Source organism: Nesoenas mayeri, assembly GCF_963082525.1.
Source record: "Nesoenas mayeri genome assembly, chromosome: 2".
Classification (NCBI taxonomy): domain Eukaryota; kingdom Metazoa; phylum Chordata; class Aves; order Columbiformes; family Columbidae; genus Nesoenas; species Nesoenas mayeri.
Window position 1 is genome coordinate 697507 of NC_137543.1, and position 19771 is coordinate 717277.

The 19771-nt window shown below is 64.7% G+C and overlaps 1 protein-coding gene across 1 annotated transcript; it reads left to right on the forward strand.

The window, feature by feature from the left end:
* Positions 1-484: 484 nt before the first annotated feature.
* GPAA1 (glycosylphosphatidylinositol anchor attachment 1) lies at positions 485-17863 on the forward strand. The gene is given in 12 exon segments (XM_080340571.1): positions 485-610; positions 1591-1770; positions 3357-3468; positions 4460-4493; positions 4496-4606; positions 7059-7160; positions 7624-7820; positions 9796-9992; positions 10059-10258; positions 13283-13496; positions 14804-14974; positions 16410-17863. Coding segments are annotated over 12 exon segments (1836 nt in total). The 5' UTR covers positions 485-536; the 3' UTR covers positions 16654-17863.
* Positions 17864-19771: the final 1908 nt, after the last annotated feature.

Consider the following 19771-nt stretch of genomic DNA (forward strand, 5'->3'; position numbering starts at 1 on the left):
GGCTGTGGGGGGTGTGGGGCAGAGCTGGGGCTTGTGGGGCAAGTGCTGGGCCATGTGGTGCGTGTGGGGCAGAGATGGGGGCTATGGGGTATGTGGGGTAGGTAAGGGGCTGTGGGGGGATGTGGGGCAGAGCTGGGAGCTGTGGGGTGTGTGGGGCAGGTGAGAGGCTGTGGGGTTCCTGTGGGGGCATGGGGCCAGGTCTATGGGGTGTGTAGGGAGTGGGGCTGGTGCTGTGGGGTGTGTGGGGCCGGTGCTATGGGGTGTGTGGGGCAGGTGAGGGGCTGTGGGGTTCCTGTGGGGTGTGTAGGGAGTGAGGCCGGTGCTATGGGGTGTGTGGGGCAGGTGAGGGGCTGTGGGGTTCCTGTGGGGTGTGTAGGGAGTGGGGCCGGTGCTGTGGGGTGTGGGGGGGCAGGGGCGGGGCCGGGGGTGCAGGGGGCTGTGGTGTGTCCATAGGTCCAGCCCCATAGCGTCCGTGGGTCCAGCCCCATAGCGGCCGTGGGTCCAGCGGCGTGCCCCCCAGCAGCGGCGCCCCCGCCATGGGGCTGCTGTCGGACCCGCACTGCCGGCGGGCGCTGTCCCGCCTGCTGCTGCGCCTCAACACCCCGCTCTGGTGAGTGAGCCCCGTGTCCCCCGTGTCCCCCTCTCGAGGCTCGGTGGTGTCCCCACCCTGAGCCCCATGTCCTCCCCATGTCCCCCTCTCAAGGCTCGGTGTCCCCCCCCAAGCCCCGTGTCCCCTCAGTGTCCCCCTCTCAAGGCTCGGTGTCCCCCCCGAACTCCATGTCCTCTCCATGTCCCCCTCTGGAGGCTCAGTGTCCCCCCCAAGCCCCGTGTCCCCCATGTCCCCCTCTCAAGGCTCGGTGTCCCCCCCTGAGCCGTGTGTCCCCCCGTGTCCCCCTCTGGAGGCTCAGTGTCCCCCCCAAGCCCTGTGTCCCCCCTGTGTCCCCCTCTCAAGGCTCGGTGTTCCCCCCCCTGAGCACCGTGTCCCTCGGTGTCCTCCCCATGTCCCCCCACTCAAGGCTCAGTGTGAGCCCTTTGTCCCATGTCCCCGTGTCCCCACAGTGTCCTGAGCTACGTGGGGGGGCTGTGCTGGTTCCTGGCGCTGTGTCCCCATGTCCCCCATGTCTCCATGTCCCCCATGTCTCCATGTCCCCCATGTCTCCATGTCCCACATGTCCCCATGTCCCCCATGTCCCCACAGTGTCCTGAGCTACGTGGGGGGGCTGTGCTGGTTCCTGGCGCTGTGTCCTCCTGTCCCCCCTGTCCCCCCTGTCCCCCCTGTCCCCATGTCCCCCATGTCCCCCATGTCCCCCATGTCCCCCTGTCCCCCCTGTCCCCCCCTGTCCCCCCTGTCCCCCCTGTCCCCCCTGTCCCCCATGTCCCCCATGTCCCCCTGTCCCCCCCTGTCCCCCCTGTCCCCCCTGTCCCCCCTGTCCCCCCTGTCCCCCCTGTCCCCCATGTCCCCCATGTCCCCCCTGTCCCCCCCTGTCCCCCATGTCCCCCATGTCCCCGCAGCGTCCTGAGCTACGCGGGGGGCCTGTGCTGGTTCCTGGCGCTGTGTCCCCATGTCCCCATGTCCCCATGTCCCCGCAGCGTCCTGAGCTACGTGGGGGGGCTGTGCTGGTTCCTGGCGCTGGCGCTGCCGGCGCTGGCGCCGCGCACGCACATGTCGGAGAACGCCATGGGCTCCACCATGGTGGAGGAGCAGTTCCCGCTGGCCCAGCGCGCGCTCAACTACGCGCGCGACTTCGCGGCGCACAAGAGGAGAGCGGGGTGAGCGGCGCGGGGGGCGGAATTGGGGGGGGGGGGGTTGGGGGGGAGTCGGGGAAATTGGGCTGGGCGGGAATATCGGGGTGAGCTGGGGAATATGGGCTGAGCAGGGAAGTGGGGTGAGGGGCAATGGGGGTGGAGGGGACGTGTCGGGGGAGATGGGGAGATTGGAGTGGGGAAATGTTGGGGAGAGAGGGGGAATGGGGAGAATGGGGGTGATGGGGGAATATTGGGGTGAGAGTGGGAAATATTGGGGTGAGAGCGGGGAAAATATGGGGGTGAGGGGGGAATAGGGAGGAGAGGGGGGAATGGGGTAGGGAGGGGATATTGGGGTGGGAGTGGGAAATATTGGGGTGAGAGGAGGGGGAATTGGGAGAATGGGGGAAATATTGGGGTGAGAGTGGGAAAATGGGGTGTGGGGGAGATTGGGGTGAAAGAGAGGGGGGAAATGGGATGAGAATGGGGGACGGAGGGAGAATGGGGGAAGTTGGGCTGGGAGGGAATATCGGGGTGAGCTGGGGAATATGGGGTGAGTGGGGAAGTGGGGTGAGGGGGCAATGGGGGTGGAGGGGACGTGTGGGGGGAGATGGGGAAATTGGGGTGGGGGAATGTTGGGGAGAGAGGGGGAATTGGGAGAATGGGGGGAATTGGGAGAATGGGGGTGATGGGGGAATATTGGGGTGAGAGTGGGAAAAATGGGGTGCGAGGGGGAATTTTTGGGCTGAAACAGGGGGATTTGGGTGCGGTACCAGTGGTTGCAGTGGGGGTGCGGGAGCCCGGCCGGGACGGCTCAGCCCCCGCCACTCTGGGTCCCCCGTGCCCGGGGTGACAGGGGAGGGTCCCCGTGCCTGTGGTGACAGGGGAGGGTCCCCACGCCAGGGATGACATGGGAGGGTCCCCATGCCCATGGTGGGGGTGACACGGGAGCGTCCCCGTGCCCATGGTGACATGGGAGGGTCCCCGTGCCCATGGCGGGGGTGACACGGAGGGTCCCCGTGCCCGTGGTGGGGGTGACATGGGAGGGTCCCCGTGCCCGTGGTGACATGAGAGGGTCCCCATGATGACACAGGAGGGTCCCCATGCCCATGGTAGGGGTGACATGGGAGGGTCCCCATGACGGTGGTGACATGGGAGGGTCCCCACGCCCATGGCGCTGGTGACACAGGAGGGTCCCCGTGCATGTGGTGGGGGTGACACAGGAGGGTCCCTGTGGTGGTGGTGACTCAGGAGGAGGTGGTGACAGGGGAGGGTCCCCATGCCCATGGCGGGAATGACATGGGAGGGTCCCCGTGGCGGGGGTGACACGGAGGGTCCCTGTGCCCGTGGCGGGGGTGCCGCGGCGGGTCCCCGTGGCCGCGGTGACGCGGGTCCCCGTGGTGGGGGTTCAGGGGAGGGTCCCCGTGGCGGGGGTGCCGCGGCGGGTCCCCGTGGCCGCAGTGACGCGGTCCCCGTGGCGGGGGTGCCGCGGCGGGTCCCCGTGGCCGCGGTGACGCGGTGCCCGTGGCGGGGGTTCAGGGGAGGGTCCCCGTGGCGGGGGTGCCGCGGCGGGTCCCCGTGGCCGCGGTGACGCGGTGCCCGTGGCGCGGCAGGGGCATGCCGGTGGGCTGGCTGCAGCGCAGCATGTGGCAGGTGGGGCTGGAGGTGCACACGCAGCCCTTCTCGCGCACGCTGCCCTTCCCCGACGAGGCGCGCGAGCGATACGTGAGTGCGCCCACCCCACGCGGTCACCGAGCCCTGCGCCCCGTCCTGCGCCCCATCCTGTGCCCCCTGCGCCCCGTCCTGAGCCCTGCACCCTGTCCTGAGCCCCCTGAGCCCCGTCCTGAGCCCTGCGCCCCGTCCTGTGCCCCCTGCGCCCCACCCCACGCGGTCACCGAGCCCTGCGCCCCGTCCTGAGCCCCCTGCACCCCATCCTGTGCCTCCTGCGCCCTGTCCTGAGCCCCCTGCGCCCCATCCTGAGCCCCCCTGCGCCCCGTCCTGTGCCCTGCGCCCCATCCTGCGCCCCGTCCTGAGCCCCATCCTGAGCCCCGTCCTGAGCCCTGTGCCCCATCCTGAGCTCTGCACCCCATCCTGAGCCCTGCGCCCCATCCTGAGCCCTGTGCTCCCCTGCACCCCATCCTGAGCCCTGTGTACCCCCATCCTGAGCCCTGTGCCCCCTGCACCCCCATCCTGAGCCCCATGCCACCCCCAGCCCCCCATCCTGAGCCCTGTGCCCCCCTGCACCCCCATCCCAGGCTGAGGGGTCCCTGTGCCCCCTGCACCCCCATGCCAAGCTGGGGGGCTCCCTGTGCCCCCCCCAGTCCCCCATACCCCCAAGGGGTCCTTGTGCCCCCCCCAAGACCCCTCCCGACCCACGTGTCCCTCCAACCCCCCTGTCCCCACAGATGGTGTCAGACACCAATATGTCCAGAATTCTGCGGGCCCAAGCCCCCCATCCTGAACCAGGGGGCCCCCGTATCCCCCCAGCCCCCCATCCCAAGCCCGGTCCCCCATACCCCCCCATAATCCCCTTCCCCACAGATGGTGTCGGGCACCAACATGTACGGGATCCTATGGGTCCCCAGGGGGTCCCTGAGCCCCCCAACCCCACTGTCCTCACAGATGGTATTGGGCACCAACGTGTATGGGATCCTGTGGGTCCCCAGGGGTCCCTGTGCCCCCTTGACCCCCCATTCTCCCCCCTGTATCCCCACAGATGGTGTCGGGCACCAACGTGTACGGGATCCTGCGGCCCCCCGCGGGGCCAGCACCGAGGCGCTGGTGCTGAGCGCCCCGTGCAGCGAGGGGCCGCACAACCACCAGGCGCTGGGGCTGCTGCTGGCGCTGGCCGCGCACTTCAGGGGTGAGCGCGGGGGCCGGGGGACCCCTGGGGGGGCGGGGGAGCGGTGGTTGGGGGCAGGAGGGGAGGGTTCTGCTGGGACTGGCCTTTGCCAGGACAGGGCTTGGGCTTTACTGGGGCAGGGACTGGCCTTTGCCAGGACAGGGCTTGGGCTTTACTGGGGCAGGGACTGGGCTTTGCCAGGACAGGGCTTGGGCTTTACTGGGGGAACAGGGACTGGCCTTTGCCAGGACAGGGCTTGGGCTTTACTGGGGCAGGGACTGGGCTTTACTGGGGCAGGGACTGGCCTTTGCCAGGACAGGGCTTGGGCTTTACTGGGGCAGGGACTGGGCTTTGCCAGGACAGGGCTTGGGCTTTACTGGGGCAGGGACTGGGCTTTACTGGGGCAGGGACTGGCCTTTACTGGGGCAGGGACTGGCCTTTGCCAGGACAGGGCTTGGGCTTTACTGGGGGAACAGGGACTGGGCTTTGTTGGGACAGGGACTGGGCTTTGCTGGGACAGGGACTGGGCTTTACTAGGGGAACAGGGACTGGGCTTTGCTGGGACAGGGCTCGGGCTTTGCCAGGACAGGGCTTGGGCTTTACTGGGGCTGTGCTGAGTTTTGCTGGGGCTTTGATGGGACAGGGCTTGGGCTTTGCCAGGACAGGACTTGGGCTTTACTGGGGGAACAGGGCTTGGGCTTTGCCAAGACAGGGCTTGGGCTTTGCTGGGGCTGTGCTGAGTTTTGCTGGGGCTTTGCCAGGACAGGGCTTGGGCTTTGCCAGGACGGGGCTTGGGCTTTACTGGGGGAACAGGGACTGGGCTTTGCCGGGACAGGGCTTGGGCTTTGCCAGGACAGGGCTTGGGCTTTGCCAGGACGGGGCTTGGGCTTTACTGGGAGAACAGGGACTGGGCTTTGCCAGGACGGGGCTTGGGCTTTACTGGGGGAACAGGGACTGGGCTTTGCCAGGCCGGGGCTTGGGCTTTGCCAGGACAGGGCTCGGGCTTTGCCAGGACGGGGCTTGGGCTTTACTGGGAGAATAGGGACTGGGCTTTGCCAAGACAGGGCTTGGGCTTTACTGGGGAAACAGGGACTGGGCTTTGCCGGGGCAGGGCTTGGGCTTTGCCAGGGCAGGGCTCGGGCTTTGCTGGGGCTGTGCTGAGTTTTGCTGGAGCTTTGATGGGACAGGGCTTGGGCTTTGCCAGGACAGGGCTTGGGCTTTGCTGGGGGAGCAGGGACTGGGCTTTACTAGAGCAGAGACTGGTCTTTACTGGGGGAGCAAGGACTGGGCTTTACTGGGAGGCCAGGGATTGGGCTTTACTGGGAGGCCAGGGACTGGGCTTTGCTGTGGCAGGGACTGGGCTTTGCTGGGAGGGCAGGGACTGGGCTTTGATGGGGCTTTGGTGGGCTGGGACTGGGCTTTACTGGGGCAGAAACTCGGCTTTGTTGGGTTGGGGCCTGGGCTTTGTTGGGTTTTGTTTTGGCAGGGACTGGGCTTTGCTGGCAATGTGCTGGGCACTGCTGGGACTGTGCCAGGCTTTACTGAGCGGGGACTGGGTGGTGCCAGGCTTTGTCCGGGCAGGAACTAGGCTTTGCTGGGGCTTTACTAAGGCAGGGCTTGGGCTTTGCTGGGCCAGGGACTGGGCTGTGCTGGGTTTTGTTTTGGCAGGGCATGGGCTTTGCTGGGGCTTTGCTAGAGCAGGGACTGGGCTTTACTGGGGCTGCGCCAGGCTTGGTGAGGCAGGAGCTAGGCTTTGCTGGGGCTGTGCTGAGCTTTGCTGGGGCTTTACTAGGGCAGAGCCTGGGCTTTGTTGGGCCAGGAACTGGACTTTACTGAGGCAGGGACTGGGCTTTGTTGGGGCTTTACTAGGGCAGGGACTGGATTTTGCTGGGGGATGCAGGAACTGGGCTTTGTTGGGTCACGGGCTGAGCTTTACAGGTGCTGTGCCAGGCTTTGGTGAGGCAGGAGGGAGGCTTTGCTGGGGCTGTGCTGAGCTTTGCTGGGGCTTTGTTGGGCCAGGAACTGGACTTTACTGGAGGGGGCAGGGACTGGGCTTTGTTGGGCCACAGACTGAGCTTTACTGGGGCTGTGCCGGGCTTTGGTGAGGCAGGAGGGAGGCTTTGCTGGGGCTGTGCTGAGCTTTGTTGGGCCAGGGCCTGGGCTTTGCTGGGCCAGGGCCTGGGCTTTGCTGGGCCGGGGCCTGGGCTTTGCTGGGCCAGGAACTGGGCTTTGCTGGGCCGGGGCCTGGGCTTTGCTGGGCCAGGAACTGGGCTTTGTTGGGCCAGGGCCTGGGCTTTGCTGGGCCAGGGCCTGGGCTTTGCTGGGCCAGGGCCTGGGCTTTGCTGGGCCAGGGCCTGGGCTTTGCTGGGCCAGGGCCTGGGCTTTGCTGGGCCAGGAACTGGGCTTTGCTGGGCCAGGAACTGGGCTGTGCCGGGCCAGGTCCCGCCTGCCACAGCCACCGCGTTGTCCCCAGGCCAGATCTACTGGGCCAAGGACATCATCTTCCTGGTGAACGAGCACGACCTGCTGGGCATGGAGGCCTGGCTGGAGGCGTACCACGGCGTCAACCTCACCGGTGAGGGCCGCGGGGGCCGCGGGCGCTGCCGGCGCTGCCGGCACCGTGTCCCCGCAGAGGTGCAGTCCTCGGGGACGCCGGGGCGCTGACAGCACCGTGTCCCCGCAGAGGTGCAGTCCTCGGGGACGCCGGGGCGCTGACAGCACCGTGTCCCCGCAGAGGTGCAGTCCTCGGGGACGCCGGGCGCTGACAGCACCGTGTCCCCGCAGAGGTGCAGTCCTCAGGGACACCGGGGCGCTGACAGCACCGTGTCCCCGCAGAGGTGCAGTCCTCGGGGACGCCGGGCGCTGACAGCACCGTGTCCCCGCAGAGGTGCAGTCCTCGGGGACGCCGGGGCGCTGACAGCACCGTGTCCCCGCAGAGGTGCAGTCCTCGGGGACGCCGGGGCGCTGACAGCACCGTGTCCCCGCAGAGGTGCAGTCCTCGGGGACGCCGGGGCGCTGACAGCACCGTGTCCCCGCAGAGGTGCAGTCCTCGGGGACGCCGGGGCGCGCCGGCGCCATCCAGGCGGCCATCGCGCTGGAGCTGAGCAGTGATGTGGTGACCAGCTTGGACGTGGCCGTGGAGGGGCTGAACGGGCAGCTGCCCAACCTGGACCTGCTCAACCTCTTCCACGCCTTCTGCCAGAAGAACGGGCTGCTCTGCACCATCCAGGGCAAGGTGGGACCTGCGGCTGTGGCACCGCGGCCACCGCGGCCTGTCTGGTGTGGCCAGGGGACCGGGGCAGTGACCAGCGCTGTGCGGGGACCTGGTGGGGGACAAACCCGAACCCCGGGGTCCCCTCACGCCAAGAAACCCTTGAGGTGCTGGAGCGAGTGCAGAGAAGGGAGCGGAGCTGGTGAGGGGCTGGAGCACAATGTGATGGAGACTGAGGGACCTGGGGGTTCAGCTGGAGAACAGGAGCTGAGGGGAGACCTTCTGATCTCTGACCTGCCCGAAAGGAGCTTGGAGCCAGGGGGGTCGGGCTCTGCTCCCCAGGAACAAGCGCCAGGAGCAGAGGAAACGGCCTCAAGTTGCCCAGGGGAGGTTGAGGTTGGATGTGGGAACAATTTCTTCCCCAAAGGGCTGTGGGGCATTGAACAGGCTGCCCAGGGCAGTGCTGGAGTCACCAGCCCTGGAGGGCTGGACAGACGGACACGAGGTTCTCAGCACACGGGGCAGGGACGGGGGCCTTGTGGTTGGACTCGGTGATGTTGAGGGGCTCTGTCGCGGGGTGACATGGTGACACAGTGACACAGTGATGTGACACAGTGATGCAGTGACATGGTGACACAGTGATGTGACGTGGTGACGCGGTGACACAGTGATGCAGTGACACAGTGACGTGGTGATGTGGTGACGCGGTGACACAGTGACACAGTGATGTGGTGACACAGTGATGTGACGTGGTGACGCAGTGACACGGTGATGTGGTGATGCAGTGACTTGGTGACACGGTGACGTGGTGACGCGGTGACACGGTGACACAGTGACACAGTGATGTGACACAGTGATGAAGTGACATGGTGACACAGTGACACGGTGACATGGTGATGTTGTGACACAGTGACGCTGTGACACAGTGATGCAGTGACACGGTGACGTGGTGACGCAGTGACATGGTGATGTGGTGACGGAGTGACACAGTGACACGGTGATGTGGTGACATGGTGATGTGGTGATTCAGTGACATGGTGATGTGGTGACGGAGTGACACAGTGACATGGTGATGTGGTGACATGGTGATGTGGTGATTCAGTGACATGGTGATGTGGTGACGGAGTGACACAGTGACACGGTGATGTGGTGACATGGTGACGTGGTGACACAACGACACAGTGATGCGGTGACATAGTGACACGGTGACATGGTGATGGAGTGACACAGTGACACGGTGACGCAGTGACACGGTGACGCAGTGACATGGTGACGTGGTGACGCAGTGACACGGTGACGTGGTGACGGAGTGACACAGTGACGTGGTGACGCGGTGACACGGTGATGTGGTGACACAGTGATGCAGTGACACAGTGATGTGACACGGTGATGCAGTGACACAGTGACATGGTGGTGTGGTGACGTGGTGACACAGTGATGCGGTGATGCAGTGACACGGTGATGCAGTGACGCAGTGATGCGGTGACACAGTGAAATGGTGACACAGTGACGTGGTGATGCAGTAACACGGTGACACGGTGACGTGGTGACACAGCGATGTGGTGATGTGGTGACGCAGTGACACAGTGACAAGGTGATGTGGTGATTTGGTGACGCGGTGATACGGTGACGTGGTGACACAGTGACATGGTGACACGGTGACATGGTGATGCAGTGACACTGTGACATGGTGATGTGACACAGTGACGTGGTGACACGGTGACATGGTGATATGGTGACACAGTGACATGGTGATGTGGTGACGCGGTGACACGGTGATGCGGTGACGCAGTGACATGATGATTCGGTGATATGGTGACACAGTGACACGGTGATGGGGTGACGCAGTGACACAGTGACATGGTGATGTGGTGACGCAGTGACACAGTGACACGGTGATGCGGTGACACGGTGACGCAGTGACGCGGTGACGCAGTGGTGCAGTGACACGGTGACGCAGTGCCACGGTGACACAGCGCCCCGGTGCCCCGTCCCGCAGCTGCCGCGCTCGGACTGGGACTCGTTCCCCGGGTACCTGCACAGCCTGCAGACGCTGCTGCTCATGGTGCTGGCGCAGGCGTCGGGGCAGCCGCGCGGCGACCACGGGCTGTTCCTGCGCTACCGCATCGAGGCCGTCACCCTGCGCGGCATCAACAGCTTCCGCCAGTACAAGTACGACATGGCCACCGTGGGCAAGTGAGTATGGGGGGTCCGGGGGGTCCCGGGGGTGCCGGCAGCCCCCCAGCCAACCGCTGCCCGCAGGACGCTGGAGGGAATGTTCCGGAAGCTCAACAACCTGCTGGAGCGCCTGCACCAGTCCTACTTCTTCTACCTGCTGCCCTCGCTGTCCCGCTTCGTCTCCATCGGCGTCTACATGCCGGCCTTCGGCCTCCTGCTCCTCGTCCTCATCCTCAAGATATCCTTGTGCTTCACGGGCCGGGGGGACGGGGACGCAGGGTTTGGTGGCGATGGGTTTGAGCTAAAGCAGGGGGGTTTAGGCTGGGTATCGGAATTCCCAAGGTCCAACCTCAGCCTTCGTACGACACTGTAAACAGCACTGAGTTAAGTGTCGGAGGTTCGTTATAGAGATGCGGGTTTGCCGGTTCTACGCACAAAAAAGCCGGAGAGGAGCTTTTCTGCTCCAGTGTTCTGGTTAATGGGGAAAATCCTGTGGTTATTTGTGCAGGAAGGGAAATACCAGTGTAAATAATAGCGTCCAGAAACAATGGCATCCTAAAAAGTATTGTCCAGGAACAGTAGCGTCCAGAAACCATAGTGTCCTGAAACCATAGCGTCCTGAAACCATAGCATCCTGAAACCATAGCATCCTGAAACAATAGCATCCTGAAGCAATAGCGTCCAGAAACAATAGCATCCTGAAACAATAGCGTCCAGAAACTATAGCGTCCTGAAACAATAGCATCCTGAAACAATAGCATCCTGAAACCATAGCATCCTGAAACAATAGCATCCTGAAACAATAGCGTCCAGAAACAGTAGCGTCCTGAAACCATAGCATCCTGAAACAATAGCATCCTGAAACAATAGCATCCTGAAGCAATAACGTCCTGAAGCAATAGCGTCCTGAAACAAGAGCATCCTGAAACAATAGCGTCCAGAAACAATAGCATCCTGAAACAATAGCGTCCAGAAACAATAGCGTCCTGAAACAGTAGCATCCTGAAACAATAGCATCCTGAAACAATAGCATCCTAAAAAGTATTGTCCTGAAACAATAGCATCCTAAAAAATATTGTCCTGAAACAATAGCGTCCAGGAACAATAGTGTCCGGAAACAATAGCGTCCTGAAACAAGAGCATCCTGAAACAATAGCATCCTGAAAAATATGGCCCTGAAACAATAGCATCCAAAAAAATATGGCCCTGAAACAATAGCATCCTGAAACAATAGCATTCTGAAAAATATTGTCCTGAAACAGTAGCATCCAGAAACAATAGCGTCCAGAAACAATAGCGTCCAGAAACAATAGCGTCCAGGAACAGTAGCGTCCAGGAACAGTAGCGTCCAGAAACAGTAGCATCCTAAAAACTATTGTCCTGAAACAATAGCATCCTGAAACAATAGCGTCCTGAAAAATATTGCCCTGAAACAGTAGCATCCAGAAACAGTAGCATCCTGAAACCATAGCATCCAGAAACAATAGCATCCAGAAAAATCTTGCCCTGAAACAATGTTGTCCGAAAGAGTATTGTCCTGAAAACACCACCCTAAAACCACCCCTCTAGTAGATTTTAATGCTGATGCTTGTAGTGCCAGGTGGTGGATCTGGAGGGTTTTTGTGGCGGTTGGATCAACCATCCGACGGCAAAGGGCTCGATGGGAGGTGGGGACAGAGATTTCGGCGGCGATGGGACGGGGGGTGATGGTTTTGAGCTGAAACGGGGAGATTTGGGTGCGATATAAGGGGTTGTTGTGGTGAGGGTGGTGGGAGCCCAGCCCGGGCACCCGGAGCGGGTGGCTGAACCATCCCTGGACAGCCCAGGCCGGGCTGGATGGGCGCTGAGCACCCTGGGCTGTGAGGTGTCCCTGGGGCGGCACCGGGTGACCTCGGGGGTCCCTCCACCCCAACCGTCCCTGTTTGGGTGGTGCGGGGGCGGGGGTCCGGCTGCGGCTGCTTTCCCTGACGGCCACGCGCTGGAGCTGTGGCTGAAGCTCAGCGGCAGCGAGCCGGGCGGCGCGCAGCGCCTCTGCGACGGGGAGCGGCCGCACGCCGAGGTGAGCACCGCCACCCCCCCGGATGGGGACCCTCTGTTCCCTGACACCCCCCGTGTTCCCTGACCCCCCTGTTCCCTGACCCCCCTGTTCCCCTGACCCCCCATATTCACCTGCCCCCCATGTTCCCTGAACCCCCCCGTATTCCCCTGACCCTCCGTATTCCCTTGCCCCGCCATGTTCCCTGAACCCCCCGTGTCCCCTGGCCCGCCCCGTGTCCCCTGACCCCCCATGTCCCCTGACCCCCCCCCGTCCCATGACCCCCAGTGTTCCCTGACCCCCCCCCCGTGTTCCCCTGACCCCCCCGTGTTCCCCTGACCCTCCCGTGTTACCTGACCCCCACCGTGTTCCCTGCACCCCCCCGTGTCCCCGACCCCCCCTGTGTCCCCTGACCCCCCCCATGTTCCCTGCCCCCGCCGTGTCCCCTGCCCCCCCCGCCGTGTCCCCTGGCCCCCGTGTCCCCTGACCCCCCCATGTCCCCTGAACCCCCCTGTCCCCTGACCCCCCTGTCCCCTGGCCCCCCCTGTGTCCCCTGACCCCCCATGTCCCCTGACCCCCCCCGTCCCATGACCCCCAGTGTTCCCTGACCCCACCCTGTTCCCCTGCCCCCCCGTATTCCCCTGCCCCGCCCCGTGTTCCCTGACCCCCCCCATGTCCCCTGACCCCCACTGTGTCCCCTGACCCCCCCCCCGTGCTCCCTGACTCCCCCTCCCGTTCCCTGACCACCCCCCCATTCCCTGACCTCCCCCGTGTTCCCCTGACCCCCCGTGTTCCCCTGACCACCCCCCCCGTTCCCTGACCCCCCCCTCTGTTCCCTGACCCCCCTCTGTTCCCTGACCCCCCTCTGTTCCCTGACCCCCCCTGTGTTCCCCTGACCCCCCTCTGTTCCCTGACCCCACCCCGTCCCCTGGCCCCGCCCCGTTTCCTGAACCCCCCCCCAGTCCCCTGACCCCCCCCGTATTCCCCTGGCCCCGCCGTGGTCCCTGAACCCTCCATGTCCCTGACCCTCGTGTCCCCTGACCCCCCCATGTCCCCTGACCCCCCCATGTCTCCTGACCCCCCCATGTCCCCTGACCACTCCTGTCCCCTGACCCTCCCCGTCCCCTGGCCCCCCGTGTCCCCTGAACCCCCCGTGTCCCCTGAACCCCCCATGTCCCCTGACCCCCCGTGTCCCCTGACCCCCGTGTCCCTGGCCCCGTGTCCATGACCCCATGTCCCCTGAACCCCCCATGTCCCTGACCGCGTGTCCCTGTCCCCGTGTCCCCGCAGGAGGCGCAGCCGGGGCTGCTGGCGCTGGTGCCGCCGGTGCTGATCTGCCACGCGGCCGGCGCGGCGCTGTACTACCTGCCGGTGCTGGGCCAGCGCGTGGCCACGCAGCACTTCCCCGTGTCCGAGGCCGAAGCCGTGGTGCTCACCCTCATCGCCATCTACGTGGCCGGCATGGCGCTGCCCCACAGCACGCACAGGTCACTGCCACCCCCGGCCCCCTGGGGCTCAGCGTCACCCGCCTGTCCCCGGGGGCTGATTGTCACCCTCCCGTCCCCATGGGGCTGATTGTCACCCTCCTGTCCCCATGGAGCTTGGATCCCCTGTCCCCATGGGGCTGATTGTCACCCTCCTGTCCCCATGGAGCTTGGATCCCCTGTCCCCATGGAGCTTGGATCCCCTGTCCCCGGGGGCTGATTGTCACCCTCCTGTCCCCGGGGGCTGATTGTCACCCTCCTGTCCCCATGGGGCTGATTGTCACCCTGCTATTCCTGCAGGGCTCATTGTCACCCTCTGTCCCCATGGGGCTTATTGTCCCCCCCAGTCCCTGTGGGGCTGCTTGCTCCCCCCTGTCTCTATGGGGCTGATTGTCACGCTCTTGTCCCCATGGGGCTGAGGTCCCTGTCCCCACTGACGTCCCCATCCCACAGGGTGCTGTCGGGGGACAGCAGTGCCTGGGGCTGGTGTCCCTGTCCCCAGGCTGATGTCCCTGTCCCAGAGCTGATGTCCCTGTCCCCGCTGACGTCCCCATCCCACAGGGTGCTGTCCGGGGACAGCAGTGCCTGGGGCTGGTGTCCCTGTCCCAGAGCTGATGTCCCTGTCCCCGCTGATGTCCCTGTCCCCATCCCACAAGGTGCTACCGGGGGACAGCAGTGCCTGGGGCTGGTGTCCCTGTCCCTGGGCTGGTGTCCCTGTCCCCAGCTGATGTCCCTGTCCCCAGCTGACGTCCCCATCCCACAGGGTGCTGTCCGGGGACAGCAGTGCCTGGGGCTGGTGTCCCTGTCCCCAGGGCTGATGTCCCTGTCCCCGCTGATGTCCCTGTCCCCATCCCACAAGGTGCTACCGGGGGACAGCAGTGCCTGGGGCTGGTGTCCCTGTCCCCGGGGCCGATGTCCCTGTCCCTGGGCTGGTGTCCCTGTCCCCAGCTGATGTCCCTGTCCCCAGCTGACGTCCCCATCCCACAGGGTGCTGTCCGGGGACAGCAGTGCCTGGGGCTGGTGTCCCTGTCCCCAGGGCTGATGTCCCTGTCCCAGGGCTGGTGTCCCTGTCCCCACTGACGTCCCCATCCCACAGAGTGCTGTCCGGGGACAGCAGTGCCTGGGGCTGGTGTCCCTGTCCCCAGGGCTGATGTCCCTGTCCCCGCTGATGTCCCTGTCCCCGCTGACGTCCCCATCCCACAGGGTGCTGTCAGGGGACAGCAGTGCCTGGGGCTGATGTCCCCTGTCCCAGGGCTGGTGTCCCTGTCCCCACTGATGTCCGTGTCCCCGCTGATGTCCGTGTCGCGCAGGGTGCTGTCGGGGGACAGCGGCGACCGCGGCTGGATGACGCTGAAGCTGGTGGCCCTGCTGGCGCTGGCGCTGCAGCTGACGTGCCTGGCGCTGCTCAACTTCTCGCTGGGCTTCCTGCTGGCTGTCACCATGGTCCCCGCCGCCGCCGCCGTGCAGCCCCGCGGGCCCAGGTCAGGGCGACGGCAACACGGGGGTGGCCCTGCGGTGACAGGGGACACTGGGGCTGGCCCTGGGGTGACAGGGGACACAGGGGGTGTCCCTGGGGTGGTGACACTGGGGCTGTCCCTGGGGTGACAGGACACTGGGGCTGTCCCTGGGGTGGTGACACTGGGGCTGGCCCTGGGGTGACAGGGGACACAGGGGGTGTCCCTGGGGTGGTGACACTGGGGCTGTCCCTGGGGTGACAGGGGACACTGGGGCTGTCGCTGGGGTGGGGGTGTTGTGGGGCCACGGGGGCTGTCACTGGGGTGGGGGGGGTCAGGGGACACTGGGGCTGTCCCTGGGGTGACAGGGGACACTGGGGCTGTCCCTGAGGTGGGGGGATCAGGGGACACTGGGGCTGTCCCTGGGATGGTGACACTGGGGCTGTCCCTGGGGTAGGGGGGTCAGGGGACACTGGGGCTGTCCCTGGGATGGGGGTGACCGGGGACACTGGGGCTGTCCCTGGGGTGGGGGGGTGACAGGGGACACTGGGGCTGTCCCCGGGGCACTGCCAGGGGCACATGGGGGGACACGGGGGTCTTGCTGGGGAGATGCTTGGGCTACATTGGGGTCTCCCCATTCCCCTCTGCCCCTGTGTCACCCCCCCCCACCCCCAGGGTGCTGCTGGGGGACATCAGAGGGGCACAGGGGCCTGTCCCCAGGGCCAGGGGACACCAGGGGACCCCAAGCTCTGTCCCTGGGGTGGTGCCAGGGGGATGCTGAGGGGACATTGGGGGACACTGCAGGGTCTCCCCGTGCCCCCACTGACCGTGTCCCCTCCCCAGGGTGCTGTAGGGGACACTGAGGGGACACTGCAGGGTCTCCCCGTGTCCCCAATGACCGTGTCCCCTGCGCAGGGTGCTGTAGGGGACACTGTGGGGACACTGCAGGGTCTCCCTGTGCCCCCACTGACTGTGTCCCCTGCACAGGGTGCTGTAGGGGACACTGCAGGATCTCCCCTGTGCCCTAATTGACCGTGTCCCCTCCCCAGGGTGCTGTAGGGGACACTGCAGGGTCTCCCCTGTGCCCCCACTGCCTGTGTCCCCTCCCCAGGGTGCTGTAGGGGACACTGTGGGGACACTGCAGGGTCTCCCCGTGCCTCCGTTGACCATGTCCCCTGTGCAGGGTGCTGTAGGGGACACTGCAGGGTCTCCCCCATGCCCATAATGACCATGTCCCCTGCGCAGGGTGCTGCAGGGGACACTGTGGGGACACTGCAGGGTCTCCCTGTGCCCATAATGACCATGTCCCCTGCGCAGGGTGCTGTAGGGGACACTGTGGGGACACTGCAGGGTCTCCCCGTGCCCCCAGTGACCGTGTCCCCTCCACAGGGTGCTGTAGGGGACACTGTGGGGACACTGCAGGGTCTCCCCTGTGCCCCCACTGACCGTGTCCCCCGCGCAGGGTGCTGCTGGCGGCACTGCTGGTGCTGGCGACGCCGGCGGTGACGCTGCTGCTGGGCATCTTCGTGCAGCGGGAGCTGGTGGAGGCGCCGGCGGCGCCGGGCGAGGGCTGGCAGCTGTTCCTGGCGGCGCTGGCGCAGGGGCTGCTGCTGCACCACCTGCACGGGGCCTTCCTGGCGCCGCTGCTGGCGCTGGCCACCTACCCCTGCTGGCTGCTGCTCTGGAACGTGCTCTTCTGGAGGTGAGCGCGGACGCACGGACGCCGGGCACGCCACGGAGCCGCGAGGGGCTCACCCGCCGACAGACACACCGACAGACCCACGGACACACCTACAGACACGTGCATGGATGGACCCGCGGACAGACCTATGGACAGATCCACTGATGGATCCAGGGGTGGAGCCATGGAGGGACCCACCCACGGACAGACCCATGGACAGACCCACTGACAGACCTACAGATGGACCCACGGACAGATGTACAGACAGACCCTCAGATGGATCCAGGGATGGAGCCACAGAGGGACCCACCCACAGACAGACCCACTCACAGACACATAGACAGACCCACAGACAGACATAGACAGACCCACAAACGGACCCACTGACAGACCTACAGACAGATGCATGGATGGACCCGCGGACAGACCTATGGACAGATCCACAGATGGATCCAGGGATGGAGCCACGGAGGGACCCACCCACGGACAGACCCATGGACAGACCCACTGACAGACCTACGGGCAGACACATAGACAGACCCACAGACGGACCCACTGACAGACCTACAGACAGATGCATGGATGGACCCACAAACAGACCCACTGACAGACCTACAGACAGATGCATGGATGGACCCACGGACAGACCTATGGACAGATCCACTGATAGATTCAGGGATGGAGCCACGGAGGGACCCACCCACGGACAGACCTACAGACAGATGCATGGATGGACCCACGGACACACCTACAGACAGATGCATGGGTGGACTCGCGGACAGACCTATGGACAGATCCACACATGGATCCAGGGGTGGAGCCACGGAGGGACCCACCCACGGACAGACCCACGGACAGACCCACTGACAGACCCACAGATGAATCCAGGGATGGAGTCACGTAGGGACCCACCCGCTGATAGACCCACTGACAGACACATAGACAGACCCACAGACAGACCCACTGACAGACCTACAGACAGATGCATGGATGGACCCACAGACAGACCTATGGACAGATCCACAGATGGATCCAGGGATGGAGTCACGTAGGGACCCACCCACGGACAGACCCACAGACAGACCTACAGACAGACCCACAGATGGATCCAGGGATGGAGTCACATAGGGACCCACCCACGGACAGACCCACAGACAGACCTACAGACAGACCCACAGATGGATCCAGGGATGGAGTCACATAGGGACCCACCCACGGACAGACCCACAGACAGACCTACAGACAGACCCACAGATGGATCCAGAGATGGAGTCACAGAGGGACCCACACACAGACAGACCCACTGATAGACCCACAGACAGACACATAGACAGACCCACAGACGGACCTGCTGACAGACCTACAGACAGACGCACAGATGGATCCAGGGATGGAGTAATGGAGGGACCCACCCACAGATGGACCTATGGACAGACCCACAGATGGACCCACGGACAGACCTACAGACAGACCCTCAGATGGATCCAGGGATGGAGTCACAGAGGGACCCACCCACAGACGGACCCACGGACAGACACATAGACAGACCCACAGACAGACCCATGGATGGACTCAGGGACAGAGCCAGGGATGGATCCAGGGATGGACCCACCCACAGATGGACCTGCAGACAGACCCACAGACAGACCAGCTGACAGACAGACACATGGACAGACTCATGGATGGACCCACTGACAGAGCTACGGACAGACCTACAGACAGACAGATGGACAGACACACAGATAGACCTGCTGACAGATCTGCAGACAGACACATGGACGGAGCCACGGACAGACTGACACACAGACCCACAGGTGGACCCATGGACTGACCCACAGACGGAGCCACTGACAGACCTACAGACAGACACAGGGACGGACCCACAGACAGAGCCAGTGACAGACCTACAGACAGGCACATGGACGGACCCACAGACAGACAGACCCCAGACCCATGGACAGACCCACAGGCGGAGCCACTGACAGACCTACAGACAGATACATGGACGGACTCACAGACAGACCCCGGACCCATGGACAGACCCACAGATGGACCCACTGACAGACAGCGTCCCCGTCCCCTGGGCCAGGGACAGCAGCCCCCGTGGGGGCAGCGGGTCCTGCCCGGGGGGCAGTGGGGACCCCGTGGGGGGTGGGAGGCCGGGCTGGTCCAGGGGCTGTGTCCCAGCCCCTGTGTGACAGTGGGGACACCAAGTGCCACCAGCCGCCCAGGCGGTTCCATTAAAGCACAGGCTGAGTGCAGCTCCGTGGAGTTACCGCAGAGTTACCGCAGAGTTACCGCAGGACCGGGCAGAACCTGCGACTGCCGCGGGAAAACCCAGCCAGGGTTGGACGGCAAAACCCGCCCTGTTGCTGCTGCAGCCCCGAACGGGGGAGGGAGGGGGGGAGAGGCGGGGGAGCTGGGCACAAGGTCAGTGTCACCGGCCTGGTGAGCTCAGCCCAAGGTCACTGTCACTGTCCCCAGTGAGCTCAGCCCAAGGTCAGTGTCACTGTCCTGGTGAGCTGAGCCCAAGGTCAGTGTCACTGTCCTGGTGAGCTCAGCCCAAGGTCAGTGTCACCATCCTCAGTGACCTCAGCCCAAGGTCAATGTCACTGTCCCAGATGAGCTCAGCCCAAGTTCATTGTCACCATCCTTTACTGGCGGGTGAATCGTCGTTAGTGCCGCGCAGAATAAACACAAACCACGGAGAACGTCCCAAATCTGCCAGACGGGGGGGGGCTCGGCCCCCGTCGAGGAGATGGGTCCGAACCGGGTCTGGGGGCGCAGGGGCAGCTTCGGGGGTTCGTTTGTCCCGCGGCCGTTGTCCCTGGGTGAGTCGTCACCCCAATTAACAGCGTCTGCTTGATTAGTGCCGGGTTTGCGAGGCCGTGGGGGGAGCGCAGGTGGGGGGAGCGCGGGTGGGCGCCGCCCCCCATGCTGCAAAAGCGCTGGGGGGGGCTGCAAAGGCTGGGGGGGCAGCGCTGGCGCGGGGGTCTCCCCGGCCCCAACGGTGCGGGGGGTTCGGTCCCAGGGAGTCAGTCCCGGGGGAGTCGGTGCGGGGGGTCTCTCCCCACTCAAATCCCGGGGGGGGTTGGTTATGGGGGGGTCCCGGCACGGTGTGAGTGGGGCCGGGCCCGGGGGTC